The 22,032-nt window shown below is 43.5% G+C and overlaps 1 protein-coding gene across 1 annotated transcript in view; it reads right to left on the bottom strand.

The window, feature by feature from the left end:
* The window catches only part of LOC136713189 (protein kinase C beta type), a 139,953-nt gene that overhangs the window by 40,862 nt on the left and 77,059 nt on the right, over window positions 1-22,032 (bottom strand). The window contains exons 4-8 of the mRNA XM_066690223.1: window positions 20,764-20,875; window positions 18,081-18,209; window positions 9,430-9,586; window positions 8,891-9,025; window positions 2,778-2,874 (exon numbers count right to left, since the gene is read on the bottom strand). Of these exons, the coding sequence (XP_066546320.1) occupies window positions 2,778-2,874; window positions 8,891-9,025; window positions 9,430-9,586; window positions 18,081-18,209; window positions 20,764-20,875 (630 nt within the window). The remainder of the gene's footprint in view (window positions 1-2,777; window positions 2,875-8,890; window positions 9,026-9,429; window positions 9,587-18,080; window positions 18,210-20,763; window positions 20,876-22,032) is intronic.

Below are 22,032 nucleotides of genomic sequence, written 5' to 3'. Positions count from 1 at the left end.
AGACCCAGGATCCCTCTGGGCAGAATGACCTCCATTTTGTCCTACAGCAATGTGACCTCCAGCGACCACTGCACCTCTGTAGACTCTTTCCTGGGAGAGGTGCTCTGAAAGGGGTCCTGCCATCTGTCACTCATGCCAAAAAGCCAGCTGAGTTCTGGTTAAAAATTAATTGCAGTAAATCTTTTGCTATTCAGCTTGAAGATCAGAAAGTCTAAATAATGGATAGGGCTGTGGAGGAACTGAGTGACATCGGCAAAAAAAGAAAGGAGGGGGAAAAAAAAAAAAAAGAAAAAGGTAGCCCTAGGGGAGGTCAGAACAGGCCCATTAGCATTGTTAATATCTTAACAACACAGCCAAGTCCTGCTCGAGTTGAAGTCTGCGATTCTACGTGACAGAATCTGCGAGAAAGGGAGGAGGCTGGGTGGTGCTGGATCAGGGCTCTGCTAACGAGGAGATGCAGAGACACCAGCGAGGGCACGCTCTCCACATCCTAATGAAACTTCACTGGGGAAAATTGTGTTTGCGTAAGCATGATTTTAGATGTTTCTCGCTATCAGTAGATACGGAATGCGGCAGATCCAGGAACAAATGGTTAGGCGCAGTCGCCGCACCGCACCCAAAATAATAAATCGAATGTCAAACGCCAACACATTCTGAATTCAGCCTCGATCATGACCTTCAACCTGGTTGTGTTGGAGTCAAAGCGAAAAAAGTGGTCAGATTTTTAAGGCCTCAGATTCTGATCACAACATGCGTGTTTGACTAATGAGTAAAACTGATCTAGCTTAAAGCATGATCTTTTATTTATGTATAACAGAGAAACTTGATAATTCTCTATTGTTCAGAAGACATTTCCACACAGTATTGAAGGATACTAAAATGTCATTTTAAATAGCATCCACTCTGTGCTACACATTTAAAAGGTCAAATATGCACAATCTAGAATGCATCTTATAGATCAAGCTCTCATGTAGATTTCAGCAGGCCGTCTCCTGCAGGGGTGGTGCATTCTTGGTCAGTAGATAGATGTCCTATTTGTGGCTGCTGACCAATTTGTATTCCTTTTTGAACCGTCTGTTATGTTGGCTTTCCTTTCAAGATGTATTTATGCTCTCACGTCCTGCTTTAAAGATTTAATTTGCGTTTTTAATCCACGTCAGTTTCTCAATTTATTGCATAAGCTAACGAGAAACATAAATGTATTCATATTTTTTTTGCATTAAAAGCACGCTCTTTCAACTGCCATCAGCGGTCTCGGAGCAACACACTCGTTAAAGAAATCAACTAGTGATCTGTAAATGTCCAGTCTTCAATAAATAATTTAAGAACAACAAGAAACTAGATTCACTCTCAACACATCTTTCTTTTTACTACAGGAATTAAATGACAACACTGACTAGTTGAAAACTCGAACAGGTGCTTTTCCTTTTTTATTACCTTAATGTGTCCAATAAACAGGGATTATTAAATGCTTGATCAGACATCAGATGTCCATTAAAAAATATATATATTATTTGGGAGAGTGACAGGTCACAAGTTTAACTTTAGAGACCTAATCGAAGGGAATGCTTTTCAAACTTGGAGCAAATGTTAGATATCTCGTCATGTATCTCATTTTAAAAAGTGTATATGGAAATTCACTTTACTGTCAGAAGTCATCTGAATGCATTAATGAATTTGAATAAGGGGGGCAGTGAATATCATTTCCAACCCTCCACTCATGTACAGCTACACAGTCGATTACACATTTGAAGAACTCAATAAATAAAAACAATCTTAGAGGGTTAAATGGTTGGAAAGATTTATTACCGGGAACAGCCTTGGATTACTAATAAGACACCTCACCCAATCCTAGAAAACAGCCCTGGCTGCCTGCTCTCGATGGGACTCTCAGCACAAACACTCCAGCTGATTTTGTGATTATTATTCCTAGTGCTTAATGCCTTTCTTTGACTTTCATGCTAGACTGAATTTGTTTATGTTGTGGAGCAGGCTTTTCATTCCCTCCATAACTAGGCCATGATAGCTTACGGTGAGATTGCTGCTATTATTCTTCAGCAAACACGGCGGCGATGTAAAATGAATTATAATATTCAAAGGAGAGGCATTTGGACTGGAGGACCATTCTTCTCCGATGTAAATGTAAAAAGGAGCACCTGTATTTATGGGGAATGAAACCAAGTATTATCATAAGAGAGATTCATTCTTACAGAGGGATAACAGAAATGGAAATGCAAGCCACAGGCATTCGGCGCCGGCACCTCGGCGTTTCTACACTGAAGCAAGCACAGAAGAGGAGAAGACGAGAGAGGGACGGAAATACCCATGAACACTGCACGTTTGAAGTCCCCGCTGTTTAACTAACAAATGGCCAGTAAAAATAAGCCGGCATGACCAAAATGGCTGTTCTAACTGCCATCGCTTAAGACAGTGATTACACAAAATGATTCCCTTTTATGAACTGCTCTTTACACACAGATACACACAGACCGAAATGGCGACCATATAATGTTGTGCTTCGGTTATTCATAGAAATGCTATGCTCTCACACAGCGAATTAAGAGCAAGTGCTTTTAAAATGGAAAGCAAGCGTCACTTCTTTACACAATGGGGGTGGATGTCTGGAATAAGGTACCCAGATGTTTCATTGCTGTTGATACCCAAGATCAATCAAGAAACTGCTGGATGAGATCTTGGGATGAATAAGCTACTGGCAACAAAATATGAGTGTTGGCTTCATCTTCTATAACCCATGTGCTGGAAAAGACCTTACGCACCTCAAACTTCTGCCTCAGCTCCTCATTGCCTTCCTCTCCCTCAGGGGGGACTGGGACGTTGAAGTATTCGCCCTCCTCCTGACTCAGCAACTTGAACCTGGGGGAGAAGCAGGGGTTAGCAATGAGACACGCACTCACACATACATAGACTGCATACAGGTCTCCTTAACAACTCGGAATCTCAGAAGGAGACACTATAAGACACAGAGTTATCTATCAGCAGACACCATATACCACGTTACACATCTATAAAGAAAAAAATAAAAAGGTTCTGGAGCAGAAGAGCTTATAATAACCTCAATAACACATGGAAAATCAAATATGGCCACCATACCATGTAACAAATCCTCACCATTTTGACTTGGTGCATGTTTTCGTAAGCCCTCACTAAGTTATGAAGTTAAATACATTTCAAACACTAGCACCACTTGATTTGGATCTCTCCCTGTCGACCATCTTGAATACAAGAGAACTTGAAAAGCTCTATGACTCTGTACATGATTTGATCTGGTTTAGCCCTAAGAGTTTTGAAGGGACCCAGCTACTCTGAATGTACAAGAAACCAAGACTGCGGGGAGGAAGGGCACAGTTTTCCTCCAGCCAGCTATCAAAAGCATTGCAGCAGTCATTAAGCTTAGACGAAAGCCCAAATAAAGACATTGCGACCAGCTGTCTTGTTGTATTTGTCTCGTGTCCCTACGCTTATATTAAACCAGTGTAGGTTGTTATCAGGGGCGGTTTGGGGGAAGGGGGGTATTGCCCAAGTGACAGCAAGCTTGCCCCACATGGCCCCCCTAACTATCACTGCGGACAAAATACCGTCAGCATCCACCCCCACTAGCACCACGGAAAAAACACTGTCAGCACCGACCCCCCCCAAAGAAATGAATCCCCCCTAATATTACAACTGGCCCCAGCCAGGCCCCCCCAGCAGAAATGGTCAAGAACCACCACTGGTTGTTATTTATTTATCCTATACCCAGAGGCCCAGTTTGCTGGCGACAGTGGGATGCGATGGGATAGTTACTGTAGCATTGCCTGTCAGAACCCAAGGCATTACTGAGTGCAGAGGGGAAGTGGAGGACTCTGGGGGATTGCTGCGGCTGGCCTCGCGCTCGACCGGAAGCAGGTGAGCCACAGGAAAGTGCTTGGACTGGCACTTCGGGACAGCCAGGTGCATCGTCACAGTGTGGACAGCTTCAAAAGCCCTGTCATAATTTTAAGTTTTATTGTACAAAGAGCAAATAAGGGCTGATAGTAGCGATCATCATCCCTTCCTCTCTCCACACACATCAGGAGGAATATCAGGTTTGGAGGTGACCATCGATTTCTGCCACCTCCTCTCTATGACACAGGGTTAATCAGCATCATGGGATTAATCCATACCTAAAAACACCCTGCGGTTTAGCCCACAGGCCTCCGTGAAGCAGTACACTATTTTACATTTCACCCAAACACTATTTCTTTACACATGTCTATCTTTTGTTTTTGACTCTGGTTTAAATCTTCCTTCCTGGACAACTCTTTCACAATTTTAGATGACATTTTAGAAACACCCAAAAAAAACATCCCCATACATCATTTGGGACAATTAAAACCTTCAGACTCAAATTACAGCAAAAGAGTGGCTCGATATTCACAGTCATAACTCCATCTAATACCTATTAGACACAGTAACTACTTGGACGCTCACCTCTCCTCTTGCATTTCAATTGATTGCCATGGCAGTGACAGTAATTGTGAGATCGATAGAGACAGAGAGGAGCTAATTGGGTAGCAGGGTGCAAGGCTGTTGGTGTGGAGTGGAAATCATGGTTAATGCTCTTATTATTGGGTAACTCAGACTTCAGATCCTGGGTCTTTAGATGTTAAGGATCTCGGAGTCTTGCCTCTAGAAGCTCTTATGTCAGCTATCTAGCTTTTTTTTGTGTCTCAAGGTTTCATATGAGTTATGTTGAACTGCCCTTTCATTTTCTTTTCTAATTGGAAGGTGATTTATAGAACCCTGAGCTGCATTAAATTTTTTTCCCCCTACCCTGCCAATTTGGACTCGGCAAGTGTTATTAGCCGCTACTACCAGTATACTAACACCGGAGAGATGTTTTCATTGGGCCATTACCTAATCATTCATCTACTAATCTCCACTGCTTTACTTTTAAAGCACTCCAATGGTCAGCCGTGATCATCTGTTGGGGAGTTTTGGGCTCCACCAATCAATACGACTTTATTAGACTTGTCTGAAACTTTGTAGATGTCAGGGTTTAAAAACTAAAGAAAGAATCCTGACGTTTTAGAAGTGTTCAAGGACCAGGTTTTATCCTTGTCTGTGCTGGGGAGTTTCATTCATCTGAGAGCATTGCTGATACAGCAAGGACGCAATCTCCATACCTCCACTCATCAACAGCCCGGGCTCAGATTTACGACCTAGCTCTGAGACGATTCCTGTATTATACTGCATCTCACACCAGCTTTTTCTTTCAACTGTGCTTTTACAATTGTTTTATGGTGGGGGGGAGGTGTTGCTTTTGTAGTGTTTGCCGACAAGATCTTGGCTCCTGCTGGAGCAAATTAGCAGAGCGTTCTGTGCCACTTCCTCGCTTTCCGTTCAAACACTCACTTCTTATTGAAGCCTGCAACTTGGAGCTGTCAGCGGAAAAAATAAAATCATAATAATAAAAAAAATGGAGTTGAACGGAACAGCCTCGAAATGATAAGATTCACAGCTAAAAAGGTCTATTTTTTTAATTAAAAAATAAAATCGAGATCAGACAAAAAAATAAAAACTCAATGGGGAAAAAAATATAATTAAAACGAGAATAGAAAGACTGTGCATTAGGGAGAAAATCTGCACCTTGTCTGTATCCAGATATACAGTACTGTGTCAGCAAAAATAATTATTGTTTGGCGCATTAGAGATGAGCTAATGGATCTGGGGTTATGCCCCCCAAGGTGCCCCTTAAGCTAGAAAGCATGTGGTCTGAATTGCTTTTAGTATTTATATAAAACACAGTGAGACATAAAGCTCTAGGCAGTGTTGCTTGTTACTGCCTCAGTGATATTTACAGGTGTTCAGATCAAAGCCAGTCCCAATTAGGAGTTTATTTTTCTTAGGTAAGGACAAATGGGATTTATGATTTTACAAGGAGGTAAGAGGGGCCTTCCATGTATGTATATATTTTCTATATTATGTCCTTGAGCAAATCGAAGGGGATGCATGCCTAATTTAACCACTGGAGGATGCTTTCACAAAATAAAACTGGAAACCTAGCTTTGAAGAACGTGCGGCCCACTCACTTCATAGCAAATGGGTTTAGATGACAAGAACAAGAATATAGGGATATTACAGCCCTGACACCTATAAAGTCCGCCCACTCTGGATTTTTTTTGGCAGTCAACGGAGAAATATATTACAGATTCGTGCTTTCCCAAATGATCAGCACTCTTCCCTCCATAGCAAGTGAAGTAGGTGTCCCTTTTGCTCGAAGCACAAACTGCCAGCTTTCCATTCGTTCTGCAGTCAATACTCGACAGCAGGCCTAATGTACAGTCAGGCAGTTTTTCCTGAACACCCTCTGTGCTCCAGCAATGAACCTCTCCCACACCAGAGAGCAGATTACAGCTACCACAGCCCCCCACTCCCCCCCACCATCGAATTAGTCCCCAGCCTCCAGTACTAAAAGCAGGTGGTGGAAACTGGCAACAGCCCTTTGTATTCAAGGAACATCTTTTGTGTGTGTGTGTGTGTGTGTGTGTGTGTGTGTGTGTGTGTGTGTTGTGCGTGTGCGTGTGCGTGTGTGTGTGTGTGTGTGTGTGTGCACGCGTGCGTCTGAATCTTCATTCAAGGACAACTGGGCCACTCTGGGACTTTTTCTTTTTTTCAATAATTAGTGCTTCTTGTCTTTTTCATCAATTTGCTTATCCTCATCTGGCTTGTGTGCAGCGGCTATTGCATACACGGTGATAGCATTATTCGAAATGTAAGATGGAATGAAAGGAACAGAGCGGAGAGAGAGAGAGAGATAGAGAGAGAGAGAAAAACGCTTTCAGGATGATTATTTGATGAAGTAGAGGCTGGAGGCACAGCGCTTTGCACAGTGTTGTTCCACAGAAGAAAGACTTTTAAAGGTAAAGGCAAACAACTGGCGATGATAAATCATTCAGGAAGAGAAGAGGCTGGTGTAGATGAGCCAGTCTGCGATGTAGGTTGAGTCATTTAGTGACAGATAGGGCCCTTACTAGATGTGTGTCTGTGCAGATTAAACCATACAAACGAGCATCAGCAATGGCTCTGTGGCGAGCTCTTAAGAGCCTTGTGGGGGACAAAACACAGTGCAAAAAAAAAAAAAAATTGCATGTTGCACAACCTCTCCAGAGCCTTAAGTACAGGGCAGACACAAGTGTCTCTCTCAAAGTACATTCACTGGCAACACACGTTTCCAGAGTGTCAAACACAGTCCCTGGCGGAAGGCCGTCCTTAGCAATAGTGGCGCCGTATTCATAACTTATCACAATGCACCAACAATATCCCTTCGTTCACTTTATAAAAATGTCATCTTGGTGCAGCTCATCCCATAAAGAATCGGCTGGATATTTCAGCTCTGTGGTTGCAATCAGTGAGAGGTTGTCAGCTAACTGACCAGAGTTCAGCTGACTGAGTAATAAAACACCAAAGCAAACGTATGCAAATAAGCCCTTCAAACTGAGAAGTGTCCCGTGTGTGCACGGCTCAGGCTAGGAAGGCTGTGCGTACACGAGAAAGACGTCCTTTGAAAGCTCTATGACACTAGACTTGGAGTTTTTTTTAGGTATTTCAACTTTAGTGCGACCTGAGAACAATAATTTTGTTTGTTAAAAGTTAAGGACGGCTTCCATTTCTTTGGTTTACTGTGCAACAGTGACCCCTGTTGCTGAATGGGCAGTTGCGAGCTCAGTGTTGAGAGTCCATCAGTACTCCCTCGGCAAACTTAGCTCTGCTGTTTGTAGGACAAAAATTGGCTTGACAGTGGAGGTTTCTGAGGACTTGTGTGTGTTTGCTTGATCTATCCTGTGCTGGGCTGAGGGCAGGGACAGATGAGAAACAAATGGAGATACCCCAAACCACTATAGCACCACCTTTCAAATGCATCTGGCTAATTCTACCGGACATTTGAATGTCCTCACTCTGGAGTGAAGAATAAAGAAAAAGAAAGCAGGTCTCTAGTCTAACTGAGTCTAAAAATGAGTGTGCCCAAGGACACTCAAAAGGATCTCCAGGCTCCTCCAATCACCAGCTCAGGAGGCAAATGTCAGGAACTATCTAGGAATACAGTCTCCTTTTGCTTGTGCGCTACAGTAGTCAAGGAGACTTTCAGTGCGTGATGTGGGTTCTTTTGTGCTTATGAAAACATTATGGGCTTTAGTAATACAACATTTTCCACCACATTAAGTTTATGGCAGAAAAAACAACAACAACATTCTCCTCAGAAAAGCATTTTTGCGTTTTCCCTGTGCCTTCAGGGACTCGTCGCCGAGATTTACATGACACTTTACAACTTAATTGGGTCCTTTTTCTTATTAGGAAGTTAACAGGTGCAGGATTCGCAAGATGGGAATGTTTTTTATGAATATGGATTCCTGGGCTTAATTGAGTACAAAAGCGGTAGGCGCATGAAAAGTGGGGGAAGTCTCGAGGTCTACGTTTCTAGGGTGTAGAGCAAATTGGGACCCAAGCCTGTTCCTGGAGGGCCCCCTGTGTCTGCTGGTTTTCATTCCAATTGAGCTCTGCATCGAATCCTTAACTGAAATGCTTGTGCTATTTTCAGACTTGGTGGTTGTTTTCAGATGCATGCCCCCCTTTCTTATCTGCCTTGCTTCTCTCATGCTATGGCTCCATTTGCTGCCCCAGGCATCCTATTGTTGCCTGCATTCAATGGCAGACCCTTGTCCTTACCCACTGCTGCCCCACATGCCTTCTCTCAAGTGTCTGCATGCCCCAGGTTCAATCCTGTCTTTACCCACAGTGCCCTCATGCCTTCCTATACCTCTCAGCTCCAGAACATTCCAATTTTCATTTATACCTTAATATAATTCCCTGTAATGTCTGATTTTTATTAATACAATAACAATCCTCTTACCAGCCATCCACTCCGAGTTTCTGCAGCTCAGAGATCCCAAAGGACAGCGATCCCATGAAGTCATTCCGGCTGGTGAGGTCCCAGTCCCAGATCTCCACAGATAGCCTGCGGTCCTTGTCAGTTTCCTTCAGGTTGCTGCCCAGGATGAGAATAGGAAAGACGTCACCCATACAGCAACTCTGCCAGAAGGCTAATTCACCGTTCACTTCACTGCAGGCGTGCTTGTGTATTTCACAACACACATCATCAAAATAAAAAAAAAACACCATGCACAAAAACACATATAAGACAGTACTGTACATGAGCAAGATACTTAGGTGACAGGTCTGAAATAGGATATACTGTGGGCAAAATTTGACTTTTTGTATATATATTTTTGATCCAATTTTAATATGGCAGTGTTCCATACTGCAAGTAACTCAATAGCGGTACTTTTACAGGCAGGCAGACAGACAGACAGACACACAGAGTGAAGTGGGCAGACAGACAGGTAGGAGGATTCAACTGGTCAAGAGGCAAGCAGGCCTGTGTGGACTCACAACACAAAGGTCTCATTCCACTCGGGGTTGAGGGAGCACTTGATGGTCTTGGTCTTCTGTTTACTCTCACTCTTGGGGTCGGGGATGAGCTTGAGCTTGACATAGGGGTCAGACAGGCCGTTGGGGTCCATGGGAACCAGGTTCTTGGCCTCACTGACTGCGATGAGAGAAGAGTGTGAGAGGGAGACATCACTAGCACAGACACCACCAGACCCGGTCCTAGATCTGGCCCGTAAGTGAAAGCTAACCATCTGATCAATAACCTCTTCTGGTTCCTTGACTGATCTTAAATGACCGCCTGCCTGTCGGGCATTCAGGCAGGGATGCCCCCCCCGAGATTTTAAAAGGTTTGCGGCCGGCCACTTTTCCAGTCTGTTGCAACTGGAGTCCTCCCAGTGGGCTGCTGTGCCTTTGCCAACAGCCTGGACACAGATGGCTATCTCTGCCGGAAATTGCAGCCGCAGATACACAGCAGTTTAATCCTGGAAAGCTCAATTGTTTCGGGGGGGCTGAGAAGGCTATCGTACTGAGCAATTGTTAAAATCATTATTCTTGTAATAGGATTTGATTCCATCACCCCCCCCTCCTCCCAAGCCCCCCCCCCCCCCGTTCACAGCACCTGACCAATACAACAACTATTTGCATTTGATAATACATGCAATTAATCACATAAACCAGCCCCTGAGTTTCAGGATTTGCCTTGTCTTTTGGCTCAGTGTGTTTGTGTGGCTCCAGAGATATGTGGGGTGAATGAGTGAGCAGCTATTTACTCCGGTAGCTAGCTAAGGCGCTCTGAGCTCCCCAGCACAGCTTACATATCTGCTCTGCATTCATACATTTAATTGGTTGTCTCCATTTGGGTTCCCAATCTATGCACAATTGATTGGATTTTATTTGGAAGGCTACAACTAAGTATCTAACGCAATATATTCCAGATGTCACATTTTTAAGACTACAAACAAATATGTATAACTTCTTCTCTGTTAAAAAAATAGCGACTCTGCTGCTCAATACAGGATGCTGATGGCGTTAGTGGGCCTCTTCAGATGCATACTGTGGAAGCGGTGCACCTTGCAGCAACCAAATGTGGGACAGCAAAGCAGTAAGCATGACCTCCATAGCTGCTGCACAAATCCAAGTGCGTGGAGATGGACCTTCTCCTGGTTTCTTGAGCATGAACAAAAGTGAGCTCACGTGACTCCCTTCAATTAGGACAGTAGTGCGTGTAAGCGGATTGCCCATTGGATGCAAATATCTTTAGAAACTGAGAGGTTGACTGGGGTACCATAGCCAGCCTGATGAGGTATCTGCACCTGAAGGCTGCTCCAGAATGGCGATACAGGGTATAAGAGAGACCCCTGCTGGCCAGAGAGGCCTGCCACACATCTGTCTATACATGCAGAGTCCTTCACAGCTGATGGGGGTGCATTCCTCAGCTGCAGAAGCAATGTATGTTTGAACATCTTGTTAGAAGCTGAATCCCAGGCTAGGTGGGCTATTTAAATCCACATGCTGGTTCCCGTTACTCCTGGTGCAGCCTTGTGCCTGAGCCATAGCAGTCTGAGGTGCCGAGTACAATATGGTTCCACACTACACAGAGTGAAATGGCTTTTATTCCTAGTTCATTTATTTTCTTTTTTAACAGGGGACTTTGTGCAGTTTGTGGACAAGATTTCTCTAAATGGGGAATCTCTAAATCTATATTTGCCCATTTCGTTATCTATATCTATACAACTATATGCTCAAAAGTGGGGATTCTGTAGGAACTTGCATTAGTGCCTGCAGTTAGGACTTGAAAACTTGAGAGAACATCTGACATTTCATTCAACGGAAACAAAAGTTGCTGCCAAGTTCCCAAACCCACTGGTGCCCGCACTGTCTCACAGCTGGTAGCAGGTGGGGACTGAAGCCAGTATGCAGAGGTTGAAGTGGAATAATTGCTTTTGACAACATGTTGTACATAAGCTACACCATATTTACTCCCCATTTTTTTGTCAAAAAAAAAAGGAGCAGCAATTCAATTTCTATTCTAGTATTCAAGTATTCATTAGGTTGAAGTGATAGGACTTGCACACCCGAACAGCGAGAAACGCTTCCATTCATCTTGCTGTACACTCAGCAGATCCGCGCTGCCAGGAGGTGACATTAAATGATAAAGGACAGGGTGACGGATTAAAGAATGCCTGCTCTCTGATAGGTTATGTGGCAAATCGGGAGAGATCGAGCAGGTCCTGCATACAGAAGGAGCCTCTTCCATTACTCACTGAGAGGTTAAGAAAATTGAATTACAGAGCATAAAATATATGCCATCAGACACACACCAGGTCCATATTTCACATGGCCACATATTACACTGTGCGCACAGTCCTGCCCTCACTTTCACAGTCTGCCATCTCAATACGGCCAGAAAAGCAAATTAAATCTCATATAAGAAACTGAGATTGAAGGATACATGTTTTAGATGCAGCTTTTATTAGCAGGGTTCATTTTTTAATTATTTTTTTTAATGGAAAGACTGGAACACAACCTGTTGGTGTTACAGACCTACACTACCATACCTCACCGTCACGAAGGAAAACTAAAATAATAGAAATAACTGTGAGAGGGAAAACTGTGAATTCCACTTACATGTCCAGCAGTTAAACGCCGCCTAAAAATGTCTAACAGCATTCCAACAAACACCATATATCCTGTCATGTCAAGACTTACTGAAAATATATTCTGGAAGTGTGCTGCATGTGGGCACACTTTGACCTTTGTTTCAACTTGGCTGCCTGCTGTGTGTGTATGTAGGCGCCCACTGCTCCTTTTCTAAAACCCTATCTGTCATTTACAGTGGGATTAAAACACATGCGGTAACTGGACTGGCATGTCAACCGTGTCCTTTTCTGTGAAAAAAAAAAACTAAATCATTCTTCCAGAGACATTTGCTGTGGGAGGGCAGGTGAAAGCACAGACTGACACTTTTCATTTTGGAGAACTGGCTTTTTTGTGTGTTCGCCAATTTACAGCAGTGCTCAAGGCCATACATCCACAGTTTATTGACGGATGTCTAACGGGGCTGGCGGCCGACTGCATAATCTTGAAGGAAATACAGAAAACCTTCTCTCTCTTTCTCTCTCTCTCTCTCTCTCTCTCACACACACACGCATGAAAAGCAACAGAAAAGATGGAATAAAAACTGCTCCACTTTGAACTCAGGTCCCACACAGTGTCTATATTGGCTTTCCTTATGGTCACCTACTCTGCCCTCCTCTGTATAACCAGCTTGCAGGGATGGAGATCAGAATCAATATCAGAGAGGCCCCCCGTCATAAATTTCCCCTAACTGATTAAAAGTCTAAATGCTACATTTCCCCTCTGGGGCCCTAATACAATCCAAACAGTGCTTTTGCGATCAATATACAATATAAACGAGTCACTAGTACTTGTGCTGAGCTCAATGGAAAGGGCAGGGGGAGGGGCCACCAAAGGGGAGATGTGACAGCCAATCAGAGTCCTGACCTTTGCAGCGTTGGCTCCCATTCATAATAGCCTAGTTGTAGCCTGTGCAGAAGCAGCTATAGACAGCTTAACAGGGCGTTTGTTCTTGGAAGAGCCGTTTATAGTTTCGTACATTGATTTAGATGCATGTTGGCAGACCAAATTTCAGGAAGGAAGAACTATATATAAACCGCTGGCTTATACAAAAGATATGAATCCAGTTTGATTGGAGACCAGATGTATTTACCTGTAAACGTTAGGGTTTTTCTTGTCATCTGTATTGACTTGCAATGTGCCTCTCAGAGAAGACCTCTCTCCTTATAAAAACTATTTTTTAAGTATTTGAAGGGATAACAATTTCAGGGGTATGAAATACCAGTGATACAATGAAATGTCTTAATAATTTAAAAACACACTTTGTGCATGTGTGTGTATATAAACAAGCTCTTTTGAAGAAGCATAAAGAAATGGCCAAGGAAACTTACTGCAGCAGATGAAAGACACATCATGCTTACTTCCCTTCGCAATCGAAAGATGTCCAGCAGTGCCATCAGCTCAGAATTGGCAGTGGGACCCTGGAACACCCATCTACTTTCTGGAGAAGTCTGGTCAGAAGTGGCATTCATGGAAGACTTGCGGCCAACAAGCCATACCTGTGACGTGGCGCCAAGCAACTCAACTGTGCAAGAAAACACAGGAACTGGGGTGCAGAAAAATGGCAGCAGGTGCTCTGGACAGTTTATTCGCCGAAGGGCTGGAGAGCGGTACACAAATGAGTGTCTATAGGCAACAGTGAATCATGGTGGAGGTTCCTTGCAAGTTTGGGGCTGCATGTCTGCAAATGGAGTGGGGGATTTGGTCAGAATGAATGGTCTCCTCAATTCTGAGAAGTACAGGCAGATACTTATCCATCATGCAGTACCATCAGGGAGGCATCTGATTGGCCCCAAATTTATTCTGCAGCATAACAACGACCCCAAACATACAGCAAAATCATTAAGAACTATCTTCACTGTAAAGAAGAACAAGGATTCCTGGAAGTGATGGTATGGCCAGTTTAGAAATGGTGGTACTGTGGTCTAAACCAGTTTTAAAAATAACCTACACCACTAAAGATTTGCTCTTCAAACTTTAACTCAGAGACACCATCACTACCACCTCCTTCTAGTTGAGAAACAAATGTAGTTGCAGTTTGAAGATCCATACCAGCTCATTGGGTTGGGTTTGTCAAAGCTATTGAAGAAGTTGAGAGGTGACTGGTTTAACTGAATTTTTTAATGAGAAGTTCTATTTAAAATATTAGTTTTTAATACAAAATTTAAATAATTTCATACCAATGTCAACACATTTTTTACCTTCCTTTTGGACACTTATGTTTATTTTTTATCAGAGTGCGGCTGCAAAAGGTTCATTCCCTGTGATACACCAGAGCTCTGATACTAGTATATCGCCCAAACCTAGTGCTGAGCAATTTCAAGTGATTCATTCTTTGCCCTCATACCAACAAGTAAGTTAGTAAGTAAGTTAGTTCAACCAAGTCATGGACATTCTCCAAAATGGTTACAAAAACAAAACTACAACAGTTATTGTATCTTGACAGTTTAATCCCTTCCTCTCATTGACATCAACCCTGAGACAATACAGAAAACGGCAGCATGTTAAGAAAGCTGCACACCTCCAAAAGGTATTTCACACTGTGCAGAATGTGAGCTAATGAAACAGTCACATTTCACTCACTTCTACAATGATTTCCGGCAAAATGATAAGATGGTGGGGGGGGCAGGGGATTGAGGGAATAGTGAGTCTTAAAGCTTTCTGCTCAACTTCATTTGTTGGCCCAATTAAAAAGCCATATGACATTCTGAACAATAAATGGCACCAAACAGGCGTTTAAACAGCTGAGAGCCGGCTGATAGAGTGGAAAATAAACTCGAATTATTCAGCTCAAAACATCATTATTGAGCTCCCAGATAAAGTATTATACACCCTATCCAAAATTAATGATGTGTTCAATCTTGGCCATACAAAATATAAAACTTAATCTCCTATTTCAGAAACACTGAAAGCCTCACTAACTACCTCAAATTAATACATGCCTCGTTGTCTTGCTGTGCATACGGACAAACATTTGAAGATTTCGCTCTACAAGGAGAGCAGTTTGCGGAGAGTGACTGTTTAGTGCGACAGTCGGGTCTAGTTAAATGTAGAGGTCTAAACTAGCTTATCCAATAAAGAGTTAAATAAGGCTCTTGAGAAATAGCTGCTTATGAATCCAAGAACCACACCAAGCCCAAGAACTATGACTACAAGACAAGTAGAGGGGACCAGAACACAAGTTGAATTAAATGTCATCCTGCTACATACATTAGGATTTAGGGGAAAGGACGATCAGCAATACAACCTCTGGATCTTCAGTACAGGTGTTTCACTATCCACCCCTATTCTAAATCAGCTCTTGACGGTCTTCATCTGACCGGGTCTCGCGCTCCATGACCATGAAATTCAGGGGCTCGGTGGCGGGGGGGAGGGGGTGCGTTGGGGCAGGATGTTGGCACTTTCCAAAGCAGTGTGCAGGACAATCTAATAGCTCGCTAATGACAGCTGTTTATTGCACTTTTCCAGACAGGATGTGGGTCAATCGTTGTGCTATTGATCTCGTAATGTTCTTTCCGGCTTTATTCCTACACAGGGGTCCAGTCAACACTGGGGAGGCAGCAGTGGTGGAGGGAGGGAGGGGTACTGGCTAATACAGACATAATTAGCTGGGGGATGGGGGGTGAGGGGGGGCTTGGGCCTAGCAGAGGTAGATCTGAAAATAGACAGTTGGAGAGGTCTCCTGATTGTAACACCATTGAGCTCTTTAAGGGTCCAAACTGTAGTAGATTGTTGCTGCAAACATGTTAAAACTTCAAAATCAGATCAATAGAAAAGCACCCAGTCTCACCATTCACCTAGGATGCTGATGCTTAGGAATAAATCTTGGTGGATGTTATTGTTTGGAGTCAATAAGAGATGCATGTGACAATCGTTCATGGGCAACTGGTCTGACAAGAGACAGGCCGCATAAGTCCACAGCGCGAGGAGATAGAGCCTTAATCATGGCCGCACTGACTTGACAGGGCCAGGAGCGTTTATATTGATCCCAAATCACCAAGGCCGCATGTGGATATTAAGCTTTGAGTGCTGCGGGAAATGTTCACTCAGGCCAGGGCATCTCCTGGCTTTGTCACACTGCCCCCAGAGGCCGTCTCGAAACACTGCAGGCCTCAGAGCATTGTGTCACATTTTCCAGATTGCAGATCCTTCTCTTTCTTTGTTATTGTATTTCCTTCTTCTTAATTATACTCATCTTTCATGCATCTCATTCCGGAAAGTAATGTAATTTCAGTTTAGTTAGTCTAAGCAATACAGGATGGCAAAATGTTTTATGAAACACCACTTTCACCTCATACGCCATCAATTCTCATGTTAAAAAAAAAAACAATAATAAAATGTAAAATAAAAAAGGCAGGCTTGTTTAAAATGAGAGATGTGCTGTTTGTGTGGCACTTGCTTTCATATCCTGTGTGTGTGTGTGTGTGTGTGTGTGTGTGTGTTTGGGGGGGGGGGGGGGGCGGGATTGGTTAGAGAAGTGGACTGCTGGTGCCATCTAGTGGGTGGAACGGTATACAGAATATTCAGGTCCTTCAGTCCAGCGATCTCACACCCAGCTAACCAGGAGTTCTCGACTCAAGGTTTGATTCAATGTACACGCATTGTACTACTTTGTAACCTCTAGAGAATTATTTCATTAATCCAGTTAATCAACTCATCAGACCTTTTCAGTTACTGGGATCTAGGTTGGAACAAAGGTCAGAAGACAATGTGTCCTCTCTGATTTAGACAGAGAGCAAGGATATTAGTAGTTTCCTACTACCACTGAGGTAAGAAGTTTTTTTGTAATAGATTTTAAGATGCATGAAATACCGGAACATTCAAAAATTGGTTGGTACAGCCCCTGGGATTGCCAACTATTCAGTGCCTTCACATGACAAGGTTGGTAAGAACTTGGTGATTACTTGATTGTGCTTGTGTGGTTGTGTGGTTTTATTGACTGTACAATCAACATGATTTAAATGTGGACGTTTTAAAGTGTTCCAAATGAGCACTAAACGCTTTCTATCCTTGCATTGATTTTCCCTGAATGTCTCCTGCATCTGATAAACAGTTTCCGAACTCCCACTAGGTGGCAGGCAAAGCCCTCGCAATCTCTCTTCATTGTGTTGGTGGAGAAATAAGCCACCAAAGCACAATGTAGCACAGAGACTGGTCAACAGTTTTTGTACAAATCTGAATCATTCACAGGTGGCATCAAACCCTTAGTAAATGTCTGAAATGCTGAAGATCATTGTTAAACTGTATGCTGTCATGAGGGCCAGAGCTAAACAACAGTCCAATATCAGAATTAATAAACACAAGGCATTTGCTTCATTCCGAATTTAATATATTATTTAATTTAAACCTTTCTTTTCCCTCACCACTATCACTTGGCACACATGATATTTTAACTACATGAATATCAGGAACCTTTGAGCCAATGTGGTGTTCTCAGAGTGTAAACTGCTCAACAAGAACACTGTCAACCATGGAGTCAAAATTCAAAATGGCAGCGTCCTGAAGTCAATTATTAATGGAGAATTGAATGGAAAGGTGCTGAATTTCCTTTAGATTAGTCTTTCCAAGAGATCCCCCCCCTACAAGGCACTGTCATTATAAGTGATGCCTATAGACAAAATTGGGAATTCTAAAGTTACCAACTAAGTTCTATCAGAAAGGGAATTTCACAAACATCTACCTCTATTAACACACGTCTCCTGTTTATAAGTTCAGTTCTGGCCTGTGTGGAATTTGCATGTTCTCCCCGTGTGTCTGTGTGGGTTTTCTCTGGGCGCTCCGCTTCCCTCCCACATCCCAGAGACACGTTGCTTAGGTTGATTGGTTACTCTGCACTGCTCTATAGTCATGTGAAAGCGGTGTGTGTGTGTGTGTGTGGGTGTGTGCTACCCTGCCTTGTGCCCTGTGCCTGCCGGGTTCAGCTCTGGCTCACTGCGACCCTGTCCTGGAAGAAGCGGTTATTGATAATGAAGGAGTGAATTTCCTGTAATAGGAGAGGTGTTTATGACACTTACTGGACACAGTCAGGACGTTGTTCTTGATCTCGGCGTTGATGTGGATCCTCCCCCGCCGCTCCGTGTGGTCCGTCCCGCAGAGGCTGGGCACGTTGGCCACGCAGCGCTTGTGGATGTTCATCATGCAGTCTGAGGGGAGACATGTGACAGGAGGGTCGGCACAGCCCAGAGCAGCTCACTCCCAGTGCAGCTCACATACACTGTCACACACAGGCACACTGGCACGCAAACTCATGCACACATACACTCACTCACTCTCGAACCCACATAGACAACACTAAGGAAGGACTTCAATGTCAAGTTCATAAACATAATATCCCCCGATTCCAGCAGCTCTGTTTTTGATGGTGTTGAACTGAAAAATTGACCAACCAACACTGCGAGCCCGGTGCCATGCCATTCAGGAAGATTCGGGGCTATATAAGTCAGCTGCACATGGCTTAAACTGTTTTTGACCCAATGATTCCACATCTTCCTGTACTTAAATTAAAATATATACATATTGTACATAATTGAAAAGGTAGTGCAGACTTTGACAGACATTCACACTAAACAGAAAGAGGCTCAGAGGAAATCAAACGTGTGACCCACCAGCCATCACAAAATCTCACTACTACGTAGCCAGTGGTGGTTTCCATTACCTCACCAGCAACCAACATATATAACTCTTGGGATTTTTTTTATTGGCGGATGAGTTGAATTTTTGGACTCCCCCCAAGAGAGAGAGACACACTGATACAGACACAGATAGATACGGATGTTGATCTACACATTAAAACACAGATGCACACTAATACACAAACTCAAACACAGACAATGCACCCTGATACACACTGAAACACGCACACTCCATACACCGACACAGCACCCCAGTCGTCTTGGATCCTGGATCTTGTTGAAATGAAAATAAAAGGAAATGATATGGAGACTGTTGATTGGGGAGGTTCTTTGCGAGGTCTATGCCCGGACACTTATAGAGAACTACAGGGGGACTCCAGTTAAGGTTTCAAGAGCATAAAAACAAATACAAGGGAGAACAGAGAAAGGAAGCCGAAGGATAGTCTGAGGCAGGGAAATAATTCTCTGCCGGGCTCTCCATGCACCTACGGCATTCACTCTTCACCTGCCTTCATTGTGGGTAATGGCAGTGTGTGTCTTCATGGCACCCTCGTGTGCCCACACAGACACATACACACACATCTCTCCTTGCACCGAGTAATAGAATCCAGGTGTCCGAGAGCGAGTGGGGGGGGGGGGTAAGAGACGAGCGATGTGATCCATGACCTCATATGGACACTTTGAGCCGAGACAAACTTTGAGGGAAATTCCATCCAGGTAACTTGCAGCCATAACAAAGCTGGGTCAGATTACAGCTCAACTCTGCCAGTGACTGTGTGACTGGGAGGTGAGAGGGGAGTGGGGGAAACACTGATTCAATTTGTGTCGATTCAGTTCACTAGGAGTCCCAAACGGATTGATGTGGGGGGTTTATACATTCATTGTCCAGGCGTATTAAGAAAACAGTATATCGGTGATCAAATCAAAGTTCCTTTTTGAATTCAAATGTGTTTCGTGTACAATTACAAGAAAAAAAAAAGATTCTTGAAACTTGGCAATGTGAAAAATCCCCTCCCTATCTCCATCTTTCGGTGGGTGAAACGGCTTCTTTAAATGTCCTCCATCTCAGTGACGATCAAGCGGTGCCACAATAATTCCCTCAGTCAGTTTCACTCCAGAGCCCCCTCCCAGAAAACATTTGACTAAGAATTTCGGGAAAACTTTACAATAGATCTCCCAAATTATAGTTTATTAAGATAGTAAACATTAAGTACATTCACAAATGCTTAATTACACTTCTTATGAGTAACTAACATGTAGTTAATGAGTACCTACTATGTTAATACACTGTTATTTGGGTGACCTATTTTAAAAGTGTTACCAGAATTTCAACATGCTCCTGTAAATAAACCTTCAAGCCAGTTTGATGCTCAAGTTCAAATTGAGTTTGTGTGTCTAAATGAGCACAGGAGTCGTTAAAGGTCTACTGATTCATATTTTATTCAAACATGTTATATACTAACTACTCTTATTTCCTTATTAGTGTTAAAGATGTATTTGTGGTTGGATTGTTTCATCTTGTTCTGCAGCTTAGCATTGGCCGTTGCTGCCATTTCTGCTACAGTCTCATAAGACGACTAACACAATCTAGAGATTTAGTACCATGTATTGGTCATTAGATGTCACTGTAAGACAAGGACAACAGATTCTTGAAATGGGTGAGCTGTTTTTGAAGTCATGTTTTTTTCCCAAGCTTTCAAATTCCCAGAAATCTAACTGTACTAGTGTATGCATTTTAATGATATGATTGTAATAGCAGACTCAATTAAAAATGAAGAACCTGATTCTAGGCTAGTTATAACTGGAACACAGAACTGATACTGCTGCGGACGATGCATTTTAAAAAGAGTTTGCGTTCTGGAGTGCTTTCTGGACTCTGGACAGAAAATGCACACAGGCAGAGAAACAGATGTGTAGACCAGCAGACAGACAGACAGACAGACAGAAAGGGATTTGTTCACAGGGTTAGAAAAATTGACAGACACACTGCAGGGGAAGGCACGTGGCACAGCCAGCTGCAGATACAGAGCCCTGGGTGTGCCGCAGAGGAAAAGTTCATACGTACGGTCACACTTCATCCCCTGGTGGAGGAGGCCGTAGAGTAGCGAGCCGCAGTGGTCGCAGAAGGTCGGGCTGGAGTACGTGTGCACCTTGAACTTGTGCTTGCTGCGGGGGTCCTGCGGAGACAAAGAGAAAACACAACCAGGTCACTCCTGCGCAAAGGCCCTCAGATTGCACACACACAGGGTTTTAGACTGAAGGTGAGACTTTCTGAACCTGCCTCAGTGGGTGCTGTCCTCGCTAGGATGGGTTCAGAAAGTCTCGGTACAGTGTAGGGGCACAACTTCCTGTAGCACCATCCTCTAGCAGCTTTGGCATCAGCGCTTTAGAAGTGGCGCACGCTGTGATATGTGTTTAATTAATGGAGTATAAGGGGATGCAATAACATTGGTGTCTGCTGGCTCTTTGTATAAGGCTCTCTAACATCCTGTTCCTTGTTTGTGCAGCACCCCATGCCACCACCACAACACAGAGGGTTTTGCAATTATAATACAGATCGGTCTGATTAGAATGATCTACAGGAAACCGAAGAAAAACATCCCCCTAGTCTGGATTGGTATAGGTGTGTACCCACCTGAGGGAGACTGTTGGAGAAACTCTGGGCACTAGCTAACAATTAGGACAGCAGTCTCCTGAGGACTAACAGGGACTAACAGTTCAGTACAGATACAGAAAATGACCGGCCGATTCAGTAGAGTAAACTCAGTAAACTCAGAGTTTATGCATTAATTTCCCTATGTATGTGTCGTCAAGTTGTTCCAATTAAACAACCGAGTGAAATTTATGATTTTAATTACGAACACTTTTGCCTGTGGTTAGCAACAATGCAGAAAAGTCATGCAATGGATTCCTTCCTCTCTCGAGCTGCTGAAGCGCTTTAGTCCGTACCGATTAGTGCTGGTTATGCAATACAGATTCTGGTAGCGGGCATCGCATTTGAAAAATGTGCGTCACCTCGCCAATCCCATTCCAGAAAAACATACTTCAGGAATGGAATAATGTGATATGGGGAAGACCGAGCAGGTGGGACATTGCAACGCAGGGCTAAGCATAAAAAAACATTTCTGTATGACATCGGAATCAGCGACAGGACTCTGGCACTGGGGTGATGGAGAAATGTTATTGTAGATGGATTCACATGGAGAATCTATACATTGCAGTAAAAGCCATGAATGCAGAAGGGCAGAGGAAAAGGGGCTACAGGTGTAATTTCAATTGATGTGTTTTAAGGAGATGCTGGAAGGTGGTAAGACACTGGGTCCACAGACAGTTC

This window comes from Amia ocellicauda, chromosome 17 (assembly GCF_036373705.1).
Source record: "Amia ocellicauda isolate fAmiCal2 chromosome 17, fAmiCal2.hap1, whole genome shotgun sequence".
NCBI classification, from domain to species: domain Eukaryota; kingdom Metazoa; phylum Chordata; class Actinopteri; order Amiiformes; family Amiidae; genus Amia; species Amia ocellicauda.
This window is presented reverse-complemented; position numbering and strand designations above follow the sequence as displayed.